Genomic DNA, 21,100 nt, shown 5'->3' with positions numbered 1-21,100 from the left:
CGGAACTAACGGAACTTTTGTAAGAACTAACGGGAACTAACGATTTATGTCGAAAAATGTGGGAAAGGTTTTTGGGTACAAAACTTCACATGAGAAGTTAGCCTATCCACACATTTTTTAATGTTCTAGTTTGTATAAAATCGCGTAACTAACGACCGACTTTTGTAAGAACTAACGGGAACTAACGAGGAACTAACGATTTATGCCGAAAAATGTGTGAAACTTTGTTGGGTACGCCAACTTTACATGTGAAGTTGGCCTACCCATTGGTTTTTGTATATAATTTCTTTAAAATCGCGGAACTTTTGTAAGAACTAACGGGAACTAACGATTTATGCCGAAAAACATGGGAAAGGTTGTTGGGTATGCCAACTTCACATGTGAAATTGGCCTACCCATTGGATTTTGTGTATAATTTCTTTAAAATCGCGGAACTTTTGTAAGAACTAACGGGAACTAACGATTTATGCCGAAAAATGTGGGAAAGGTTGTTGGCTTTGGCCTACCCATTGGTTTTTGTGTATAATTTCTTTAAAATCGCGGAACTAACATAACTTTAGTAAGAACTAACGGGAACTAACGGCTCATGTAGATAAAAGTGGGTACGCTAATTTGGGTAGGCAAACTTCACATACCTCTTGTTATCAACAAATACACTAAGCTCGTCTGACCACCATACACCATATAGGGATATATTTAGGGTTGTAGTCATCATCATCATCATAGGTATTCTGCCTTTATTGGCAGGTCACTTGCTGCAGCTGAGAAGCTTCCATGCTCCACGGTCCTCCGCTAACCTTTTCGTCTTCGCGTATGATCTTTCTGTTTTAATATCATCCATTAATTGTAGTCTCTCTCGCCCCCTCCCTCTCTTTCCCGCCACCATACCCTCTAAGACGTCCCTCATGATACAATCTCTTCTTAGGCAATGTCCCAACCAGTTTCTCTTCCTCTTCCTAATAATATCTAAAAGTGTTCTTTTCTCACCCACCATTTCTAACACTCTCTCATTCGTTTTCCGCTCGACCCAACTAATTCTTTCCATTCTTCTCCACACCCACATTTCTAAGGCTTCCAGTCGATTTTCGTCACCTTTACGTAATGTCCACGTTTCCGCCCCATACAATACAACACTCCACACGAAGCATTTTATGAGTCTTTTTCTCAACTCTTTGTTCAAGGTCCCACAAAACAGACTTTTCTTTCTTTTAAAGGCTTCTTTCGCCATTCCTATCCTTGCTTTTATTTCACGTTTGCATTTCATGTCATTACTAAGAACACTACCCAGGTATCGAAAACTATTCACTTGTTCTATTTTCTGCCCCCCTACTTTTATATTTGACACAGACCCCTTCGTTCCAATCACCATGGCTTTTGTCTTTCTAACATTTATCTTCATCCCATATTCCTCAAAGCCCTTTCTCATTTTTTCTAACATTTTATTGATTTTCTTTTCAGATTCCGCAACAAGCGCCATATCGTCTGCAAATCTTATACATCTAATCATTCTACCTCCTACTGAAATGCCATCATCATCATGTAGGCTCTTTTTCACTATTTCTTCTAGATAGACATTAAATAGTGTTGGCGAGAGGCAGCATCCTTGTCGAACTCTCCTTCCAATTGCACTCTCTTCCGTCAGGTCTTCCCCTATCCTAACACTTACTTGTTGGCTCATCAGGGTTGTAGTAGGTTACCAAAATTGACAGTAAATGGCTCGTATACCATTTGGTTTATCAGAATGCAAGTGGTGCGATTCAAGAAGTAGTGTGATTTGGACAATTCTCCCCTATCTCTTAAGCTTGAAAAATGAGGGGAAGCCCGGATCACCTGGGCCTCCTCTGGCTATGGCAATATTGCAACTGCTTATACTGTAGAAGGTTGGCCACAATGAAAATAGTCTACTTTCACTGGTCCTCCCGAATGACGCATTTAACTGCTATTATGTCCTGATATATTGCTAGCCATATTGAGGCGTGTACTTGATAATAGTATCAGTTAAGCACAATCCGTGAAACGATGAATGTAAAAGTGACAGCTTCCTCGTTACAGTTCATTTGCGAATTTTCCACCGCCCATTATAGCCATTCAGCAATAATGAAACGGTGCAAAGAAGAGAAGTCAATCGTCAGCAAAGCTAGTGTGGATATCATGATAGGATGATGAGCCCAACAGGCTCCTACGGTATGTGGTCGCCCGGAAATTGTGAGAACACAACCCAGTCGGCTCGAATCTGTAATACAGGGCGTGCCATTACGAGAGCAGTGACACAGGATGATCCACCAACGCAGAGAAATCTGGCAATATGACACGATATATCAAAAGACACAGTTATCAGCAACATCTGAAAGAACCTCGCATTGGAAGCGCGTCACAAAATAAATGGTCACCGCCTCACAGAGTGCTACATTCAGTAAATTGACAATCGTCAGAAAACTATATGAAACATACCTCGCAGGAGATAAGGGGAAATGGATGTGTACCCTGGATGAAGGGTGACACTGCCTAAATGAAACCAAAGAGTTCGATCCATTTTCTACAAACAAGGAAGTCTGTGGTAGACAATACCGTCTCCGTGGGTTTTCTCGGAGAACTCCTGTTTCCTCCGAAATTCTCATTCCACCAATTCTTCCATCATCATTCACGTGCCTTAATCATAGTCTCCCGTAGCTTAACGGGCATAATCGTGGGATGTTAAACTGAAAGACTTCATTTCGTTTCCATTTCCTACTGAAAAAATGTGACTGTGCTACAGTGCAAGACAAAGTTTCCATAAGATTTCTGGTGGTGGCGGGATATTGCAGTCGTAGAACGCTGCCAGTCGTCGAAGTGCTTCAAACGCCAAAGTCAACGCAACTTCCTTCCCCCCCCCAAAAAAAAAATAATGGACCTTCTGTATGACACACATCTCCCACTTGTACGGTGACAACAACAATAAATGTGTGGATCCATACAGAGAAGGCCTTAGGCCATACTGCTCAATCATCTCAGGTGTTCTATGTAAGGAAGGCAAAGGAGACGGGAGTTCATCCTTGTGAAATACTCCGACGCCTCCTGATCAATGGACTATTGTAGGTTTGGACTTCGAACAGCGTTCATTACAGGGTCTTCGGAAAGTTGCCAAACCGATATGGCGAGACATTCTCTTTCCCATTCTACGTAGGAGTTTGCTACAGTACAAACCACGCTACCAGGAGATCGTTCCGATCCGTCGCCACTGTATCGAACACAACTGGTGGTGAAGAAATTAGATTTACTATTCTGGTAAGTGGTTTAAAGTCGACTATTTTTATTGTGGGTAACCTCCTGTTGAATAACCATTATTTTACTGAGCTATAGTTTATGTTCCATTTGTATTAACAATGTAGTAGTAATTCTTCACCCTACTATATATATATATATATATATATATATATACAGGGTGGGCCATTTTAATTAATCCACGGAAATATCTAAAAAAATGATAAAACATAGCAGAAATGTTTGAAGTACACGTTATATATTGCTAAGGGGGAAAACCAATTCCGCCAAAAGTACCCCTCCTCGCTTTGAAATGTCAAATGGGAAAATGGGTCGAGTAATACCTCGTTCGACAGGTCTTGGAAAACTAAGTAACGCTGTACCAAAAGATGTTTCATATTGTGCACCAGTTTCAAAATGGCCGCCATGATATAGTTCGGAAACTCCAGTACCCATAGTAGGAAAACCATGCAAGGTAAATGAATGGAACAAAATTGAAATACGTAAATATCATAGGGCATATCGAATGGTGTGGTCCCTGTGATCCCAGTGGCCTCCCTGAAGGGGTCTTGGGGGCTAACTTCAAAATTTCAATGTCCGACCGGACAACGGTTCGGGCGTACGCTTGACCTACTCAATGCTGTTTGGAAGGCAGACTTCATGCATAGAGAATTGGTGCACTGAGTTAATACGGATGGCCACAGTTACATTTTGATTAACTATTAGCACTCATATCATATTGTGAGCTTGAGGGACGAAACAGTGCGTACGTATATCCCCGAAATGCTTTCCGAATAACCAGCACGCATTGCATAAAAGTTTCTGTGGCGACGGAGATCAGCAAATTCACACGTTTGTAAGTTCCAGCAACTGCTCGTATTCGACAACTTCTTTCGTATAACGTTCCTTCTGTTTTCGCATCAAATCATACTCAGCCATACAGATATGCGTTACCATTCAAATAAAATTTCACCTTTTTTTAGCCACTACAGCGTCATCCTTACAAACAAACGTTTCAACCACACCATACCTATTTCTAAGGTAGCCTTAATTTGCGAATTAAAGTAGAGTTCTCATTTGAACTCTCACTGTTACTTTCCACCCCACTCACATACAGAGCGCAGGGAGAAATTATTTTGCAGGACTTGGATTTCTCTCTATACATTATGGCAATTTTACTCTAATATTTTTATCTCTGTTGTATTATTCTCGAGCCTTGGAACGCCTCCGTGGTTTTCCTATTTAATTTTTGTAATTTTCATTTATGTCTAACCGTATTCATACTATGGGCACTAGACGTTTTCTTAGACACAGTCACCATGTCTTGGCGATCATTTTGAAAACGGTTTCTCATGTCGAAAATATTCTTATAGAAGCTGTTTGATATTAATTTGTCTATGTAACGTGATGTTACTCGCTTTAAATTGCTATTTGAAAATTTCAAGTTGGCCCTGGATACCTTTCAGTTGGCCCTTGGAGTCACCCCGACAACACCTCTCGATGTGCCTTACGTCAGTTAGCTACTCCAGTTTTTCTTCTGTTGATTTATCTCCAATCGCTTTCATACTACGGGTACTAAACCTTTTCTCTGACACGGATACTATGTTTCAGCGGCCTTTTGAGAACACTGCCATTTCACTTCAATCGTTTTCTCCTGCAAGATGTTTGATTTTGCAAGATTTATCGAACGAGGTACCACTCGACTCATTTTACTATTTGAAATTTTGAAGTTAGCCCCCAAGACCCCTTCAGGGAGGCCACTGGGATCACAGGGACCACACCATTCGATATGCCCTATGATATTTACGTATTTCAATTTTGTTCCATTCATTTACCTTCCATGGTTTTCATACTATGGGTACTGGAGTTTCCGAACCATATCATGGCGGCCATTTTGAAACTGGTGTACAATATGAAACATATTTTGATACAGTGTTACTTGGTTTTCCAAGACCTTTCGAACGAGGTATTACTCGACCCATGTTCCCATTTGACATTTCAAAGTTACCCCCCGTTACCCCCATTTAGGGGGGGGCGGAGAGGGGTACTTTTGGCGGACTTGGTTTTCCCCCTTAGCAATATATAACGTGCACATCAAAAATTTCTTATATGTTTTAACATTTTTCAGATATTTCCGTGGATTGATTAAAATGGTCCACCCTGTATATATATATATACAGGGTGGGCCATTTTAATTAATCCACGGAAATATCTGAAAAATGATAAAACATAGAAGAAATGTTTCAAGCACACGTTATGTATTGCTAAGGGGGAAACCCAATTCCGCCAAAAGTACCCCTCCTCGCCCCCCCTAAATGGGGGTAAAGGGGGGTAACTTTGAAATGTCAAATGGGAACATGGGTCGAGTAATACCTCGTTCGAAAGGTCTTGGAAAACTAAGTAACGCTGTACCAAAAGATGTTCCATATTGTGCACCGGTTTCAAAATGGCCGCCATAATATGGTTCGGAAACTCCAGTACCCGTAGTGTGAAAACCATGGAAGGTAAATGAATGGAAAAAAATTGAAATACGTAAATATCATAGGGCATATCGAATGATGTAATCCCTGTGATCCCAGTGGCCTCCCTGAAGGGGTCTTGTGGGCTAACTTCAAAATTTCAATGTCCGACCGGACAACGGTTCGGGCGTACGCTTGAACTACCCAATGCTGTTTGGAAGGCAGACTTCTTGCATAGAGAATTGTGCACTAAGATAACGCCGATAGCCACAGTTACATTTCGATTAACTATTAGCATTCATGTCATATTGTGAGCTTGATGGACGAAACGGTGTGTACGTATATCCCCGAAATGCTTTCTGAATAACCAGAACGCATTGCATAAAAGTTTCTCTTTTTTAGTCACTACAGCGTCATCCTTACAAACAAATGTTTCAACCACACCATACCTATTTGTAAGGTTAGCCTTAATTTACGAATTAAAGTAGAGTTCTCGTTTGAACTTTCACTTTACTTTCCACCCCACTCACATACAGAGCGCAGGGAGAGATTATTTTGCAGGACTTGGATTTCTCTCTATACATTACGGCAATTTTACTCTAATATTTTTATCTCTGTTGTATTATTCTCGAGCCTTGGAACGCCTCCGTGGTTTTCCTATTTAATTTTCGTTATTTTCATTTATGTCTAACCGTATTCATACTATGGGCACTAGACGTTTTCTTAGACACAGTCACCATGTCTTTGCGATCATTTTGAAAACGGTGTCTCATGTCGAAAATTTTCTTACAGAAGCTGTTTGATATTAATTTGTCTATGTAACGTGATGTTATTCGCTTCAAGCTGCTATTTGAAATTTTCAAGTTGGCCCCGGATACCTTTCAGTTGGCCCTTGGAGTCACCCCGACAACACCTCTCGATGTGCCTTATGTCAGTTAGCTACACCAGTTTTTCTTTTGTTGATTTATCTCCAATCTCTTTCATACTACGGGTACTAAACCTTTCCTCTGACACGGATACTATGTTTCGGCGGCCTTTTGAGAACACTGCCATTTTACATCAATCGTTTTCTCCTGCAATATGTTAGATTTTGCAAGATTTATAGAACGAGGTACCACTCGACTCATGTTACTATTTGAAATTTTGAAGTTAGCCCCCAAGACCCCTTTAGGAATGCCACTGGGATCACAGAGATTACATCATTCGATATGCCCTATGATATTTACGTATTTCAATTTTGTTCCATTCATTTACCTTCCATGGTTTTCACACTACGGGTACTGGAGTTTCCGAACCATATTTTGGCGGCCATTTTGAAACCGGTGCACAATATGGAACATCTTTTGGTACAGCGTTACTTAATTTTCCAAGACCTTTCGAACGAGGTATTACTCGACCCATGTTCCCATTTGACATTTCAAAGTTACCCCCCGTTACCCCCATTTAGGGGGGCGAGAAGGGGTACTTTTGGCGGAATTGGGTTTCCCCCTTAGCAATACATAACGTGTGCTTGAAACATTTCTTCTATGTTTTATCATTTTTCAGATATTTCCGTGGATTAATTAAAATGGCCCACCCTGTATATATATATATATATATATATATATATATATATATATATATATATATATATATATACGTACTGTTGGAGGTATGCAACAGACACAATTCATGAAGTAATTCATCTTTCATGTGTGGGAATATCAACGTACCTTATACGAAGCACTTATCCTTGATAAACAATCCTTCCATAGATGTTATTTCTTATCTAACTTTCCTTAAAAAACTTCCGGGAATCCCTTTATCTGGGGAATCCCAAGTGCAATTATCCCAGAGTTCTGAATGAGGTAGCTGTGAAAACTATAGATGTAACTTTCTATGTAAATTTTCTGGGCCATATTTTTTTAACATTATTAGTTTGCAAATGCTTTGTATATATAGATTTTTATTATTATTTGCGTGCACTGATTAGCCCACGAAACGTTGCAAAAGAAATTTAAAATCACTTCTATATATATTTAAAGGACGACATAGTTGTCTTGATCTTATAACGAAATAAAAAGAAAAGGGGGTAATACAGAATACGAACTTTTGCTGGAAACTGTCATATATAGATCATTATGCTAGAAAAAATTTACAAATACATTTTAGGTAACAAAATATATAAATATTATGGAATTCGAAATAACTGAATTAAATATATTTTATAGGCAACAGTTAAGGTACTGCACTCAACACGAAAGTTGGAACAAAGCAAATTCTACAATTTCTTGAAGTCATAATACAGATGCAGTTCGTGGATAAATTATATTCCTGGTCAAGCGTATTCGCTGCATGTATTTCTCCTATGTGAATGGCATATCATACATCTCTCCTGAAATTAAAAAAAAAAATATACAATATGAAATTAAACATATAATATTAAAGAAAGTGTGTTTATAATATAAATGATCTTTCTTATAAGCTTAACATTGTATCAACATTACTAATGAACAAGACACTGGATTCATTTACAGTACACGTTGTAAGGAAATTCCTCACTTTAAAAACTGACTCTTCAGGATTAATAGACATGTAGAACAAATACGATAACTTTACTACGAATTGACGTGTGTCATGTTAAATGCCGGGTGTGTGAAAAAAAAAATGTACACACAGAAACACACTTTGAACTGTCATAGAAAATTTATTTTCCGACTACAAAATTAAATTTCTGGGAAACGGTAATGTTATGTTTCCTCAATAGATGGCAGCAGAACCGACCGTCTAGCTACGCAATTAATAACTTGCAAGTTCTAGAGAAAGCCAAAAAGTTAATACTGTTGTTACAGACAGCTTTTGCTGCTGTTGTCATGTTGAGAAATGAATCTTCTTAATAAATCTTTGTAAGAATTCCATCAGACAATAAATATACTCAATCACGTGAGAATACGCGAAACATGAATAACAATGACGAGAATATCCGTTTCGACTACATCTACGATGAGATAAATTTTATAATGTAAATTGGTAGTTACATCAGTAGGCGAAACGGAAATAGTCCAAACCTAGGTTTCAACTCCAATGCCCTCACTAAATGACTTTAGCACATAACTAGATATAATATATAGTACAGCATATAACAAGAGAAATACTTGTGCTGGTTGGACCAAGACTTTTAGGGAGTTCTGTTTGCAACAATTAATCCGTTCATTTCTTTCACCCAAATCATGTTTGTTAATGCATTTTCTTCCTATTTTTCTCCATACGAACATAAAAATCTCTCATTATTGTCAGTACGCACCTCTCTTCTCTCTAAAAACTCCATGATTTAAATATTTTATTTGTTAGTTTAACAGCTCAGACAACGAAATAAAAAGTCACGATGTACCAACAAGTTTGTATATGGATTTAAAGTCACATAAAACACCAACGAAACACCAAGAATGTCTCAATTATTATATTTTATTGTTGATGTTTGATCAAAACAGAACGCAATTAAAAAAAAAAAAAAAACTGTAAACAGAGAAAAAAGAACTTACCTCGCCATCAAGTGCAAGAACACAATCTTCGTGGAATAGATGTTTGCAATAGAATAAAATTACATTACTAGCATGATTCACATCTGCGAGAAGAAAACGAAAGATATTTAGTTGAAGTAACCGCATGGATAAACACAAAGATTTTAGATAGAAAAATGGAAAAGACATAATAAAACAAATGCTTGTAAATGTTAATGCTTAATATTTAAATCACTTGTAAATGATGTATAGGAAAGAATTTTAATTCTGGCACAGTACATTGGAGCTTGCAATATACTGTGCTCAGAATTAAAGTTGTATCCAGTCAGAATATTATGTTTCTTTATAGAAGCACTTGATCATTGCCTATAGTGTTATAATTACATTACAAGATGCATTTAAGCGAGTGGCTTCCTAGTCAGAAATACTAAAATGTTTACAAGCATTAACGTTGTTGGAATTCTTTTATTTAAGGGTCTAGTACAACTAAAATTGGAATATCTACTAGTTGTGGGCAGCTAAATGTAGAGTAAGATACTAACAACGCACGGTATCCCGGTTTAACACACCGATTGTGATAAGATGCACAGACATAGAGAACATTGAAAAATAAGCAATACGTATTTTTTTTTCATATCGGCCAACAAGTGCAATGAAAGGGTCAAATAGGGGAATAAAATGGGATCTAAATGAGATTATGTGGAATATAGCGAGAACGAGAAGAGATATCGGAAAATGTTAAATGTACGAAATACCACCCATAGTCGACGCAAGGCAATGAGGTAGAACACGCCCATGCGAAGAAAGCAGAACATCCGGAAATGGACCAATCACGTGTACAACATTGTCGCAATGTGTTACGGAAATGAGCGAATAGAGTGGTAAGGAGCAGGAAGAAAGAAAAAACGGAAAATACGTGTTTTTCCTTTGGGTTCATATGTCACTCATATGCGAAAGAGACGCAGATTCATCTCAATTCACAAAGATGGAAGAACACGTATTCTTTTTCCAGCATTAGAAAAAAGTAGATGTAAACAAACCAACCTGGCAACCAGTGGGGTCGATGACTAGTGATTGGTTGTTGGTCTCATTGCACTAGTATCCTACCGCAATATAACCCCTACTAAAATAATAATGTCACATAAAGATATCTGAATTTATCCTGCATTTTGTGATAATAAACGCAATAAATATAATATTTAACAACAGATGTAGGTTTATTTCAACCTCACCCGTATTTGGACATGTAGTATTTACTGCGCATGCGTATGCGTTTGCCCGCCTACCCCACACATTTAAAATTATTGTAGAAGGCAGAGTTTCATGGCGACGATGTGTGACAGTAATCCATTTTCGTCTCGTGTTATAAAACACAAAAAAGAGCAACAGAAACAAAGGCAATCTCGTTTATATAATGATTTAAGAAAATACATATTTCCAACATAGCAGTAGTCAGTGCGTTAATTATTATTTACCAACCCACTGTAGCCTTACACTTTGGAAATTATGCGACGACAGTAAGCTAGCAGACGATCTTGCTGTTCACGTCTCTGGCTGCCGAAGCACGTGTGAGCCGCGGAGTAATACATTTCGCTTTGTTTACGTCTACTTTGTTCTAAGGCTGGAAAGACTTTAGAAAGGATGCAAACGCTCTTCGTATAGACAGCCAGCGAGACAGTACTGCGCAGTGGGTTGCAGAAACGAAAATACGTGTCGGTAGTAGTACAGTATGTCTACTATAATTCCAAAATGAAATTTCGTGACCTTTTCTTTACCAAACAATAAAATTTTATATTCTAAAGAGAAAATTTGGGTGCGAATTAGGTCGTATTTTCATGCATGCGATAGAAGCGTTCTTTGCTTGCGATTTGGTAGCGTCTAAAGCCGACCATACACATTTTTGTTGGTGAATATTGACGTTTTATAGAGGAAAATTTTCCAGTCTATACTTATATTTGTACAGATAAAAAAATCGTGACCCAAACGCTAAATTTCGTGACTTTTTCCTGCCTTTCATGACCGATAGACACCCTGTAGTAACACACAAACAAAAATGTTACTATTAGTCAGGGATGTAATGAAGGGTATACGGCGTTGTTTTAAAATGTTTGCGTTTTGGGAATATGGGAATCTAGTTTTCCGAGAATCTCTTCTATAATGGAAAACAGCAGTCTGAAACTGCAGTGGTTTTTCCTCAAAATGTCATATGCGCTGTCCCTACCGTCTGAAAGCTGACTTCTGGTATTATAATAAAATAAAGCCGAGCTATTTCCAAATGTTTTTCTTGGAAACTCTTAGAAGCTCTTTTGTTTCTAAAGATAAGTGGGAGATAGGTGAGGAGGAACGAGGGTAAGGTGTAGGGCCTATATCCATGTGGTGACATTGAAGTTGTTCTGTTTTGACCTAGCAATGACTAAAGTTTTCATACCCTCTTTGATCCAAATTCAAAGTCTGCCGATTGGATACAATTTGAGCGAGGCAATACGGGATAGAAAATTTCCTTTCGAATCGCGGTAGGTTCCGAAAAAGAAAAATGTGGGCTTTACTTTAGTCCAAGGGTAAAGAGGAAATTAATATATTCGCGCCAAGAAATCGCTGATCTCCACAAAAATAACAAACATGTAACTTATTTTCGGTCTAGTGTAAAGCATTCACCATCGGTCCCAATACCATCAACTATAACAGGGAACTTCGGATTAGTACTGCTCATTTGTAGTCGCAATTGACAAAGCGGCAATTGATTTCGATAAGTACTCAGCAGCTAGTACTGGTGGTATTTCTGCAACCTACTGGGCAAAAAAGGGGTAAAAATAAACATTTTTCTTTGTTGTTTCGTTTTCGTTCAGATAAAAAATATTTGAAGAAAATTTGTTAACAGTAGGAGTAGAAAACAAAAGTTAGGAACGTGTCTTGTAGCGTATGAGCGTGTCACAGCAATCTTTGATCATTTCAGTACAACCTCACTTCGAAAATATTTGGTTAGCAGCGTGTAAACTTTCTTTGTGGATTGACGAATTAAGAGTCGCTTCACAATTTGGAAGATGCTCAAGAAATTGTTAGAGTTAAAAAGGGAAAGAGACAATAGCTGTGTAAATTCCGTTGGTGAAAATGTAAAAGCAAAGATATCGAGAAATAGCGAAGAAATTCCACAAAACATGTTAATTTGCCAGGTATTACTTCAAATAAAGACGTAAGTATATTTATTTATTCACATTATGGAGGTTGTTATGGCACCTCCGACTTGACGACGAAGATGCCAGAGGAATAACGTCCTTCGTTAACCCTTTGGGGATCCCGGCTTTTTGGGGTGTTTTTTTAGACTTTCAGTCAAGCAGCTACTGCATCGTCACTATTTATCCTAGGATCATAGTTCATACCTCATTCTCTTCAGAATGGAACTGCCTTTCAAATGGTATGACTCACGTGTATCCATCATGTATCTAAGGCGAGAAAATCCCGAAGAAAGGGATTTTTTGCTCTAAAAATCTCTTTTTTCAACTTTTGCCCCTCTGGACCACTCTGTTTTACCGCCGAAATCGGAAAAAAAATCTGGTAAATACTACTTGGTGGACTGAATGTTTGTGCAAAATTTCAATCTTCTATGTGCAAAAAGAAGCCCGTAAAAAAAGAAATACCGACAATGTCCCATATTCCCCTATTCAGAAGTATATTTTGTAAAAATTCCCTGAGACGTCCTTAATTACCCTAGGATTATAATCCGCCAATCATTCTCTTCAGAATTGAACGGCCTTTCAGACGGTATGACTCACGTGTCTTCATCATGTATCTAAGGCGGGAAAATCCCGAAGAAAGGGATTTTTGGGTAAAAATAACCCTTTTTCAACCCTTTGCCCCTCTGGATCCCCCCTGTTTTAACGCCGAAATCGGGAAAAAATCTGGTAAATACTACTCGATAGACTGAATGTTTGTGCAAAATATCAATCTTCTACGTGCAAAAATAAGCCCGCCAAAAAATAATGAACATAGGCTTAATAAGAGAAAATATATATTTTAAAATTATGACGTCATCACCTCCTACGTCTGGACGCAGTAAGGTGTGAAACCATACGTAAGGGCTTCTACAATGCCTCTGGACTTGAAAAAAAAAAAAAAAAAAAGGACGAAAAAGCTCAAATAGAAGAGTTATAACGCAATGTATCATGAAACACCCGTATGGTACAAATTGTACCATAGGAACCCTAAAGGGTTAAAGGCATTGGAAAGAGACTACTTGAGGCCTATAAATTCCATTCCGACACTTGCCTGGTGCGAGTGAAGAAAAACCTTTCTAGGATAGTTGATCTGCAAAGGCTTTTTCACACCTTCTTGACCGATTTATAATTATTATTGGAATTTACATCTGTATGAGCGGCTCTACGTTTAAATTTTGCTGGAAACAGCTGTTCGAGTAATTATATTTTTTAAAAATCAATAGCCAACCAGATCCTCACTGGTTTTTCCAAACTTTTTTTTGACAGATTAAGTGAATACTGGAATAGTACATCAGCTTATGAGTTCGGGAAACGCCCTTTAAAAATCCTTTTGTCTGACAGTGTGATCAAGGTTTAATAATTTAATAAGCAGTGATGAAACACCTTTCAATATCTGAGAAAATGTCTGATCACGGAAATTGTAATCTATCTATACTGCTTGACAAATGCTAAGGAACAATGGCATTTTTCGGAATAACTTATATAGACATTGCGGAAAGAAATGAAACGCAGTATATATGCAGTAGAGATAGTGTGGAATTAATTCTAATGGAAAATGGTATAGATTCCGCCACATGGAAAAAGAAGAAAACCGAAAAAGAAAAAGGCGCTCTTTGGAGCATGTCCAGACCCACGCAAAATTAGTCTTTCTGTTAGATGGACACAGATATGAGTACCTCAGAAAGATGTGTGACCTCCTCGGACATCAATGCACATTTTGCATCTGTTATTCATGCTTTCCACTAAATTAGTGAAGAGTCCTTCTGGGATATTGCCCCATTTCTCTTGCAAGGCGATTGTCAGTTCTTGTATGGTCCGGGGAGGGAGAGTTCGTTTCGAAATACGACTGCCAAGGACATCCCAGGCATGGTCAGTAGGATTAAGGTCCGGAGAGCACGTAGGCCATTGCATACGTGTAATATATTAACGTTCAATTGTGTCACATACTTCAGCGGTCTTGTGTAGGCGCGCATTTACATGAACAGGAAGTCTGGACCTACCACACCCCACCAAACGACAAATATGATTCAGGAGAATATCTCTGTAATACCGCTGCGATATCCGGCTACCTCGCTCAAAGATGTGAAGCAGGGTTCTGCCATTGTGAATAACACCTGCCCACACCATCACACCTTGACCTTAGCGATCACGTTCATGAACATTCTGTTGTGCATAACGTGTTCCCCGCTTTCTCCACAGTTATTGATGGCCAGAATCACTTGTTACAGTGAAACGGAGTTCGTCGGAGAACATCACTCTGGACCAACTTATTCCTGACACCACTGTAATTGTTCGCGACGATGGCGTGGTTGAAGTGGTATGCATTTAACAGGCTTCCCTGCATACAAACCAATCTGATTTAATCGCCGAAAAATTATTCTGGCAGATACATGTGTCCCGGTAGCAGTTCCAAGATCTGCAGCTATCTGACGCGGCGTGCGCTGTCCGTTCCCCTTCGCCACTAGAGATACATATCGATCATCTTGAGGTGTGATCTTCCTTCGATGACCATCGGCATGTTTTTTCGCATCGCATTTCCACTTTCCACACCCTTATTCAATCGCGAGATGACACTTTTTGACACTGCCATGTCACCATAGTAGTGATATTTTGGTCAGCTTCCAGCCATCCACTTGCATGTCCACGATCGTACGCACTTATATGTTGTCTTGAAGCCATGTTGCACTTAATTATTGCCCCACTACTCTAAATTACACAGAACAGAGTTCCATCACTTACGACGCTATATACGCCAAACACCTCACTGCATGCACTTTCGACTGAATACAAAGCTTTCGTGCCCTGCATCTTATACAGATAACGGGTCCTGCTCAACTACGTCCTCTGCATTGTATTTGACTGTAATCGATCGGCTGCCTGGAATATTACGTGTCAAAAAACAGTTGTTTCTTAACATTTTGTCAAGCAGTGTAGAAGAGCTAGACTTGCAGGATTTCTTACTTGCTTCCTCGGGTTTATTTTTATAAAATTAAAAATTCACATTTGAATTTAAAAATTTGAAAAGCTCCCACTTTTTAGTTTACAACTTTTATTTCTTTTAAGAGAGACTTTTGGGAGAGCATTTTTGTCTTTATTTTTTCTTTTTTTTTTTCCATGATGCGTATTTGTTCTATTTTATTTAATGTATTTTATTTTATTTTATTTACTTAACAATCACCAGCGATTTTATACTGGATATTTAACAACAATAACAATGTAAAGCATTTGGGAAGGTATCGGCCAAGGCCTGTTTGGTAGGTACCACAACTGTGTTGTCAGGAAATACCAAGCGCAAGTGTTTGGGGAAAGTAAATACAAAATTTCACAAACTAAGTCAAGGTCTCATAGATATTGTGGATTGAATGGGTCAAGGTTCAATAAAATCTTGCGTAATTTCCCGACCATCTTGAATGTGGCATGTTTCGAAAATACAAATATCACTCAAATGTCAATAACCGAAAGTTTAAGAGAACTTTTTTTATTGTCTCAGTGGCAGGAGTCACCTAGCAAGAGTTGTAACACTTTTGCAACACCCGATATATATATATATATATATATATATATATATATATGGTGTTTCAAAACAACACCGACAACGTTTGGAAGGTGATTCATTACACCAAGATAAGACAAAAACTATAGTATCGGACAACCTGGGTGCACAAATGCTTCCTTTCGGAGTTATAGTCTGCTGAAAACATGAAAAAATGAACTTTAAAGGCCCATAGCTCCAAAACTATAAGACCTATCGTAGTCGCGTCAAGACTTTATTTAGGAACTATTGTGTGCCCTATCCAAATATCCATGTTTCAGAACTATGTGGTACTTCTGCAACAATTTTTATATAGGTAGTTGGTGAGTACTTCAAATTATATTATGGTAGCCAAACTCCCTCTTTAAAAACTGTTGCGTGAGTACCTTAGGATTCTGAAACGTGGATTTTTGGATAGGGCACATATTAGTTCCTAAGTAAAGTTTTGACCTGACTACGGTAGATTCCATAGTATTGGAGCTATAGACCTTTAAAGTTATTTTTCCATGTTTTCGGCAGCTAGCTCATAATTCCGAAAGGAAGCATTTGTGTACCCACGTTGGTTTATATTTTTTGTCTTGATGTCAGGAATCACCTCCCAAACGTTGTCGGTGTTGTTTTGAAACACCCTATATATATGGTGTTTCATAATACCTATTACAGCGCTTGGAGGTTGAAAGTAAACAAGAAAACAGGCAAGAAATGTTTAATACATGTAAGTCGAAATCGGCGTCCTTTCTGAGTTATGGGCGCGGGAAAGTGCAGAAAATTGAACTTCGAGCATAAATAGCGTAAAGACTAATAGTGTTAGAAGAAGCGGTATGGTGAATTTCAGAGGAAACTATATTTGTATTTGATTTTGCATGTTTCACAATCCTACCATGCACGCGCAAGGGATTCCCCAAAGGAACGTAGGGAGTCTCGGATAATCTGCCAAATGAAAATTGATCTAAATGGATATGAATTGATAGGGTTTCTACCAGGTAACAATAATTCGTTTGTATTAAGTCGATATCTGGTACAAAACGGCGGACACCTTCAAGCCCGTTGTGTCTGGCTGCATAATCGCCAGGTAGGGATGTTGGCCAACAGTTACGTTCTGAGTATTAAGTGTAGCGAATTTGTACTCAAATGCTCTAGAAAGACATCTGGAGCGTCGGTAGAGCACAACAGATGAAGCAGGGTGATTCACATGTGTGGAAACACGTAATGAAAAATGCCCAGAAATGCACTCATACTCAGTAAACATGAGTTCAAAGCGTCTAAAATGTAAGGATTAGCGTCAAGAACATAAAAGCCATTGCCAATTCACCAATAATATTCCCTCAAACCGATGCAATATGATGTGCACGGTTGCATACCAATAAGGATACAACAACTGAGGCCAAGTTGAAATCGTGCAAGGTGACTCACTAAGAAATTGGGTAAACTAAATGAATGTCACTAGTGGGATCGCATGATCGATATTGAAATGTGGCCAATGTGTGTGTTGATATCGACATGTAGCTAATGGACAATTGTCAATGTATTCCACTACTGCTGAGAGACCGTTCCACGTGCGAAAAAAGCAGTATGTATATACAAATAGGACAGGAATTCTTATCTGACTCTGAAATGGAAGGAAAGTTGTGTTACATAGGATGTCTACCTTCTGCTTTAACTTCACTAGAAGTGTCTGCAGCTAAATTACTATCTTCCAGAAAATTCTGGAAAACTTGGAGAAGGTACCAGGTAATATCGGGATGCAAGTCAGAGGGAAAAAATGGAGGTCATACAATGATGTGTTCTATTTGTGACATATTGGATGGGGAAAGGCTGCGACAGGGTGATTGGTAATGATTTTTGTAGATGTGACTGTTTCAACATGGAACCAAGGTTTCTGATGTAGGTGTTGTCACTTTTCGACCAGTTCTTTTTCTGACTTGTCTGTTTCTTGCTACCTAACTCTCACTTTCCCCCCATAAGTTCACTCAAGTAAACATATGAGCCTTTAAGCCGAGTCGGGACGCCAAACTTTAGTTTTACCAGTTTGTTCCGTGCTAGCCTTAGCTTCATCAACTGAGTTGGTTCGCTTACTGATTTATGTATAAAGAAAGGGAGTGATGTATGCAATTGGCGTATTTCGATAAATAATTTACATGATCTATTTTATATTTGTGTATAAAACAACATAAAGAGAGTTTCTAAACATCCTTTATAACACCTGGGAAGTGTTTCTACTAATAAGAAAAAAATACAGTAAACATTCCGTCGGAATCGCTTTGTTTCTGAGATACAAACTGCTGAAAACTTGAGAAAAATGAACTTGGGTACTGAATATCTCCAAAACTACTAGTCCAAGAGCTAAGGTGGCATCTTATAGCCTTAGAGGTGTAATTTGCTCCACGTAAAAATGCATGATTTGAAATCGTTTGACGCCGACATAAGGGATTCCCCAAAGAAAATGAGCAATCCCTGAATATTCCATTAGAAAAGGTTTGTCCGACTGATGCCATATGAAGCAAGTCCCAGCAACTAATAAATATTTGTTGAAAGGATTTCGATATCTCGAACAAAATCAAAAAAATGAAATGAAATCTTTGAGTTTTACGTCCCACGGTTATGCCGGTTAGGCTAAAGGAGACGGTGATTATGAGAGATGAGTGGAATGGTGGAATGAAGAAAGTGGGAGAAAACGGGAGAACCCCGAGAAAACCCACGAGCACGGTGTTTGTCCACCACAAAGTTCACTTGGCGGGGGCTGGGATCGAACCCGGGACCCCAAGCACCAGAGGTGAACGCTCTACCACTGAGCCACCGCGCCCCCCTCGAACAAAATCAAGATGACGATGACTCTTGCATGTTGTGCGTGAATGCATAACTACAGTAATGAATGAATGTGGCAGGACAAAATGAAAGTAAATGAAGTCTTCAGTTTAACGTATTAAGATTAAAAGAGAAAAGTGAATGGTCATAATTACTAAAGAATTGGTGGAATGAGAATGTGAAGGAAAAGGGAGTACACCTCCCCACAAAAATTACGGATACGGTGCCATTCAACGACTCATTTGGACTGGGGGGCGCGGTGGCTCAGTTGTAGAGCGTTCACCTCTGGTGCTTGGGGTCCCGGGTTCAATCCCAGCCCCCGCCAAGTGAACTTTGTGGTGGACACACACTGTGTGCGTGGCTTTTCTCGGAGTTCTCCCGTTTCCTCCCACTTTCTTCATTCCACCATTTCATTCATTACTCATCATCACCGTCTCCTTTAGTCTCACCGGCATAACCGTGGGACGTAAAACTCAAAGATTTCATTTCATTTCATTTGGACTGGGATTAAACCTGGAACCCCTTGAACAACAGTGAGCATTCTAACACTGAGCTACGGTGCCCTCCTCGTAGCAGACCAAGATAATTGAGAACGAGTGAGAGGTAAATAAACGTGAAATACACGAGGTAAATATAACAAAAACCTAGAACAAAAGTGTTTAATAGACAGACACCTCGGAAAGCGTTGGACGCTGAATTTTCGGGAAGCATACTGGCAAAATAATAATATTACAGAGGTGCAATGGTGGGTTGCTCAAAGAATATAACTTAGACTGTTCAAAGATGCAGAAATAAAACATGTACGTACAATAATTTCCCTGCCGTCCTACCGTTTGTTAATAGTTTACTTTCTTCCCGAAACTTTAGAGAACTAGCCAACTAGGTAATGAGTGTGGTTCTAACATGACAGTACACCATCATATTTTGACGGGATATTAGAAGCTTCTTCATTTAGATATTTACAAACGGTTAGACTGGGCGGGATAGGCCTATGACTTGGTAAGCGACATCATTCCGCTTTATTTATATCTGTGCAGATGAGTTGAAACGGTTAGTGTTCGAAACACTATCGTAACAGCCAACAGCATCGTTTTACGTGTCACTGGAACTATTCTCTGTCCCACCCTAGGAAGATTATAAAACGGAAATGACGTTCAACGAGCGCAACGTTGCCACTTATTATGAGTAGGAGGAAGCCGATTTGAGAAAATAAGAAAAGAACACAAACCAAACTGCGCAGCAGTAAGCGACTCAATAATAATAATAATAATAATAATAATAATAATAATAATAATAATAATAATAATAATAATAATAATAATAATAATAATAATAATAATAATAATAATAATAATAATAATAATAATAATAATAATAATAATAATAATAATAATAATAATAATAATAATAATAATAATAATAATAATAATAATAATAATAATAATAATAATAATAATAATAATAATAATAATAATAATAATAATAATAATAATAATAATAATAATAATAATAATAATAATAATAATAATAATAATAATAATAATAGAAGAGGAATTGTAATTACTTAACTTACGTAATCTATTCCTGGAGGCAAGAAGCACCCAAATCTTTACTCCACACAAGTTCAGTGGGAGGGAGTTCGCATTTATAAGGGGGAGACGAAGAACTTAATATTCGGCTCCCTTTGCAATGCGGTCTATTCTGTAGAAGACTTCTATGTTGGAAGCAACTTTATTTAACATTTCTATTGATTCAAATTTGTTGGAGCTTGAATCACATTCAACACTTTAATTTTTTAACCACTCTACAATTTCTTTTTTTGGAACATGATTTCGTAGGGATTTTTTCGTCTTTTATTGAGTGTCTGCGGTCATTATCTATAACTATCACGAAATTTGGTGCTACATTCGGGAGGAGTATTTCTTGGACATGTTCATATTCTCCTGCTCAAATTCTCCGTGATAATCACCTGTTTTTGTGCCGTGGAAAACGAGGTCAGTCCCAGGAATTTACCCCCTCTGTCGTGGTATGAATCACACTATTACTTCCCCCCCCCCTTTCCGGAGATGCCTTGACGCCTAAGCACAAATCCTCTCTCCAGCTTCACTGTCTGTTTCCGAAAATATGAATAAATGTTTAATAACATGATTTTTTCACCAGTAGAAAGAGGTTCCTCTTCTTTCTTTGCTTCTTATAAAAATGCGGGAATTTTCAGCGACTGTCTCCAAAAATACCACTACAGCAGTTAAACACAAAATTAGCTACTAACAGCACTAATAATAACACAGATAACACACGGAATAACTATAACAAGAAAATAACAAAATAAAACAAAACAAGAAACGCGCACAA

The 21,100-nt window shown here is 38.3% G+C and overlaps 1 protein-coding gene across 2 annotated transcripts in view; it reads right to left on the bottom strand.

Moving 5' to 3' along the window:
• Positions 1-7,877: 7,877 nt before the first annotated feature.
• Positions 7,878-21,100, bottom strand: part of lt (vacuolar protein sorting-associated protein light) — a 132,269-nt gene continuing 119,046 nt past the window's right edge. For both annotated transcript variants that reach the window (XM_081740168.1, XM_081740167.1), the window contains exons 18-19: positions 9,221-9,303; positions 7,878-8,073 (exon numbers count right to left, since the gene is read on the bottom strand). In XM_081740168.1, the coding sequence (XP_081596294.1) occupies positions 8,017-8,073; positions 9,221-9,303 (140 nt within the window). In that variant the 3' untranslated portion in view covers positions 7,878-8,016. The remainder of the gene's footprint in view (positions 8,074-9,220; positions 9,304-21,100) is intronic.

This window comes from Thermobia domestica, chromosome 15 (genome assembly GCF_964235325.1).
Source record: "Thermobia domestica chromosome 15, izTheDome1.hap1.1, whole genome shotgun sequence".
NCBI lineage: Eukaryota > Metazoa > Arthropoda > Insecta > Zygentoma > Lepismatidae > Thermobia > Thermobia domestica.
This window is presented reverse-complemented; position numbering and strand designations above follow the sequence as displayed.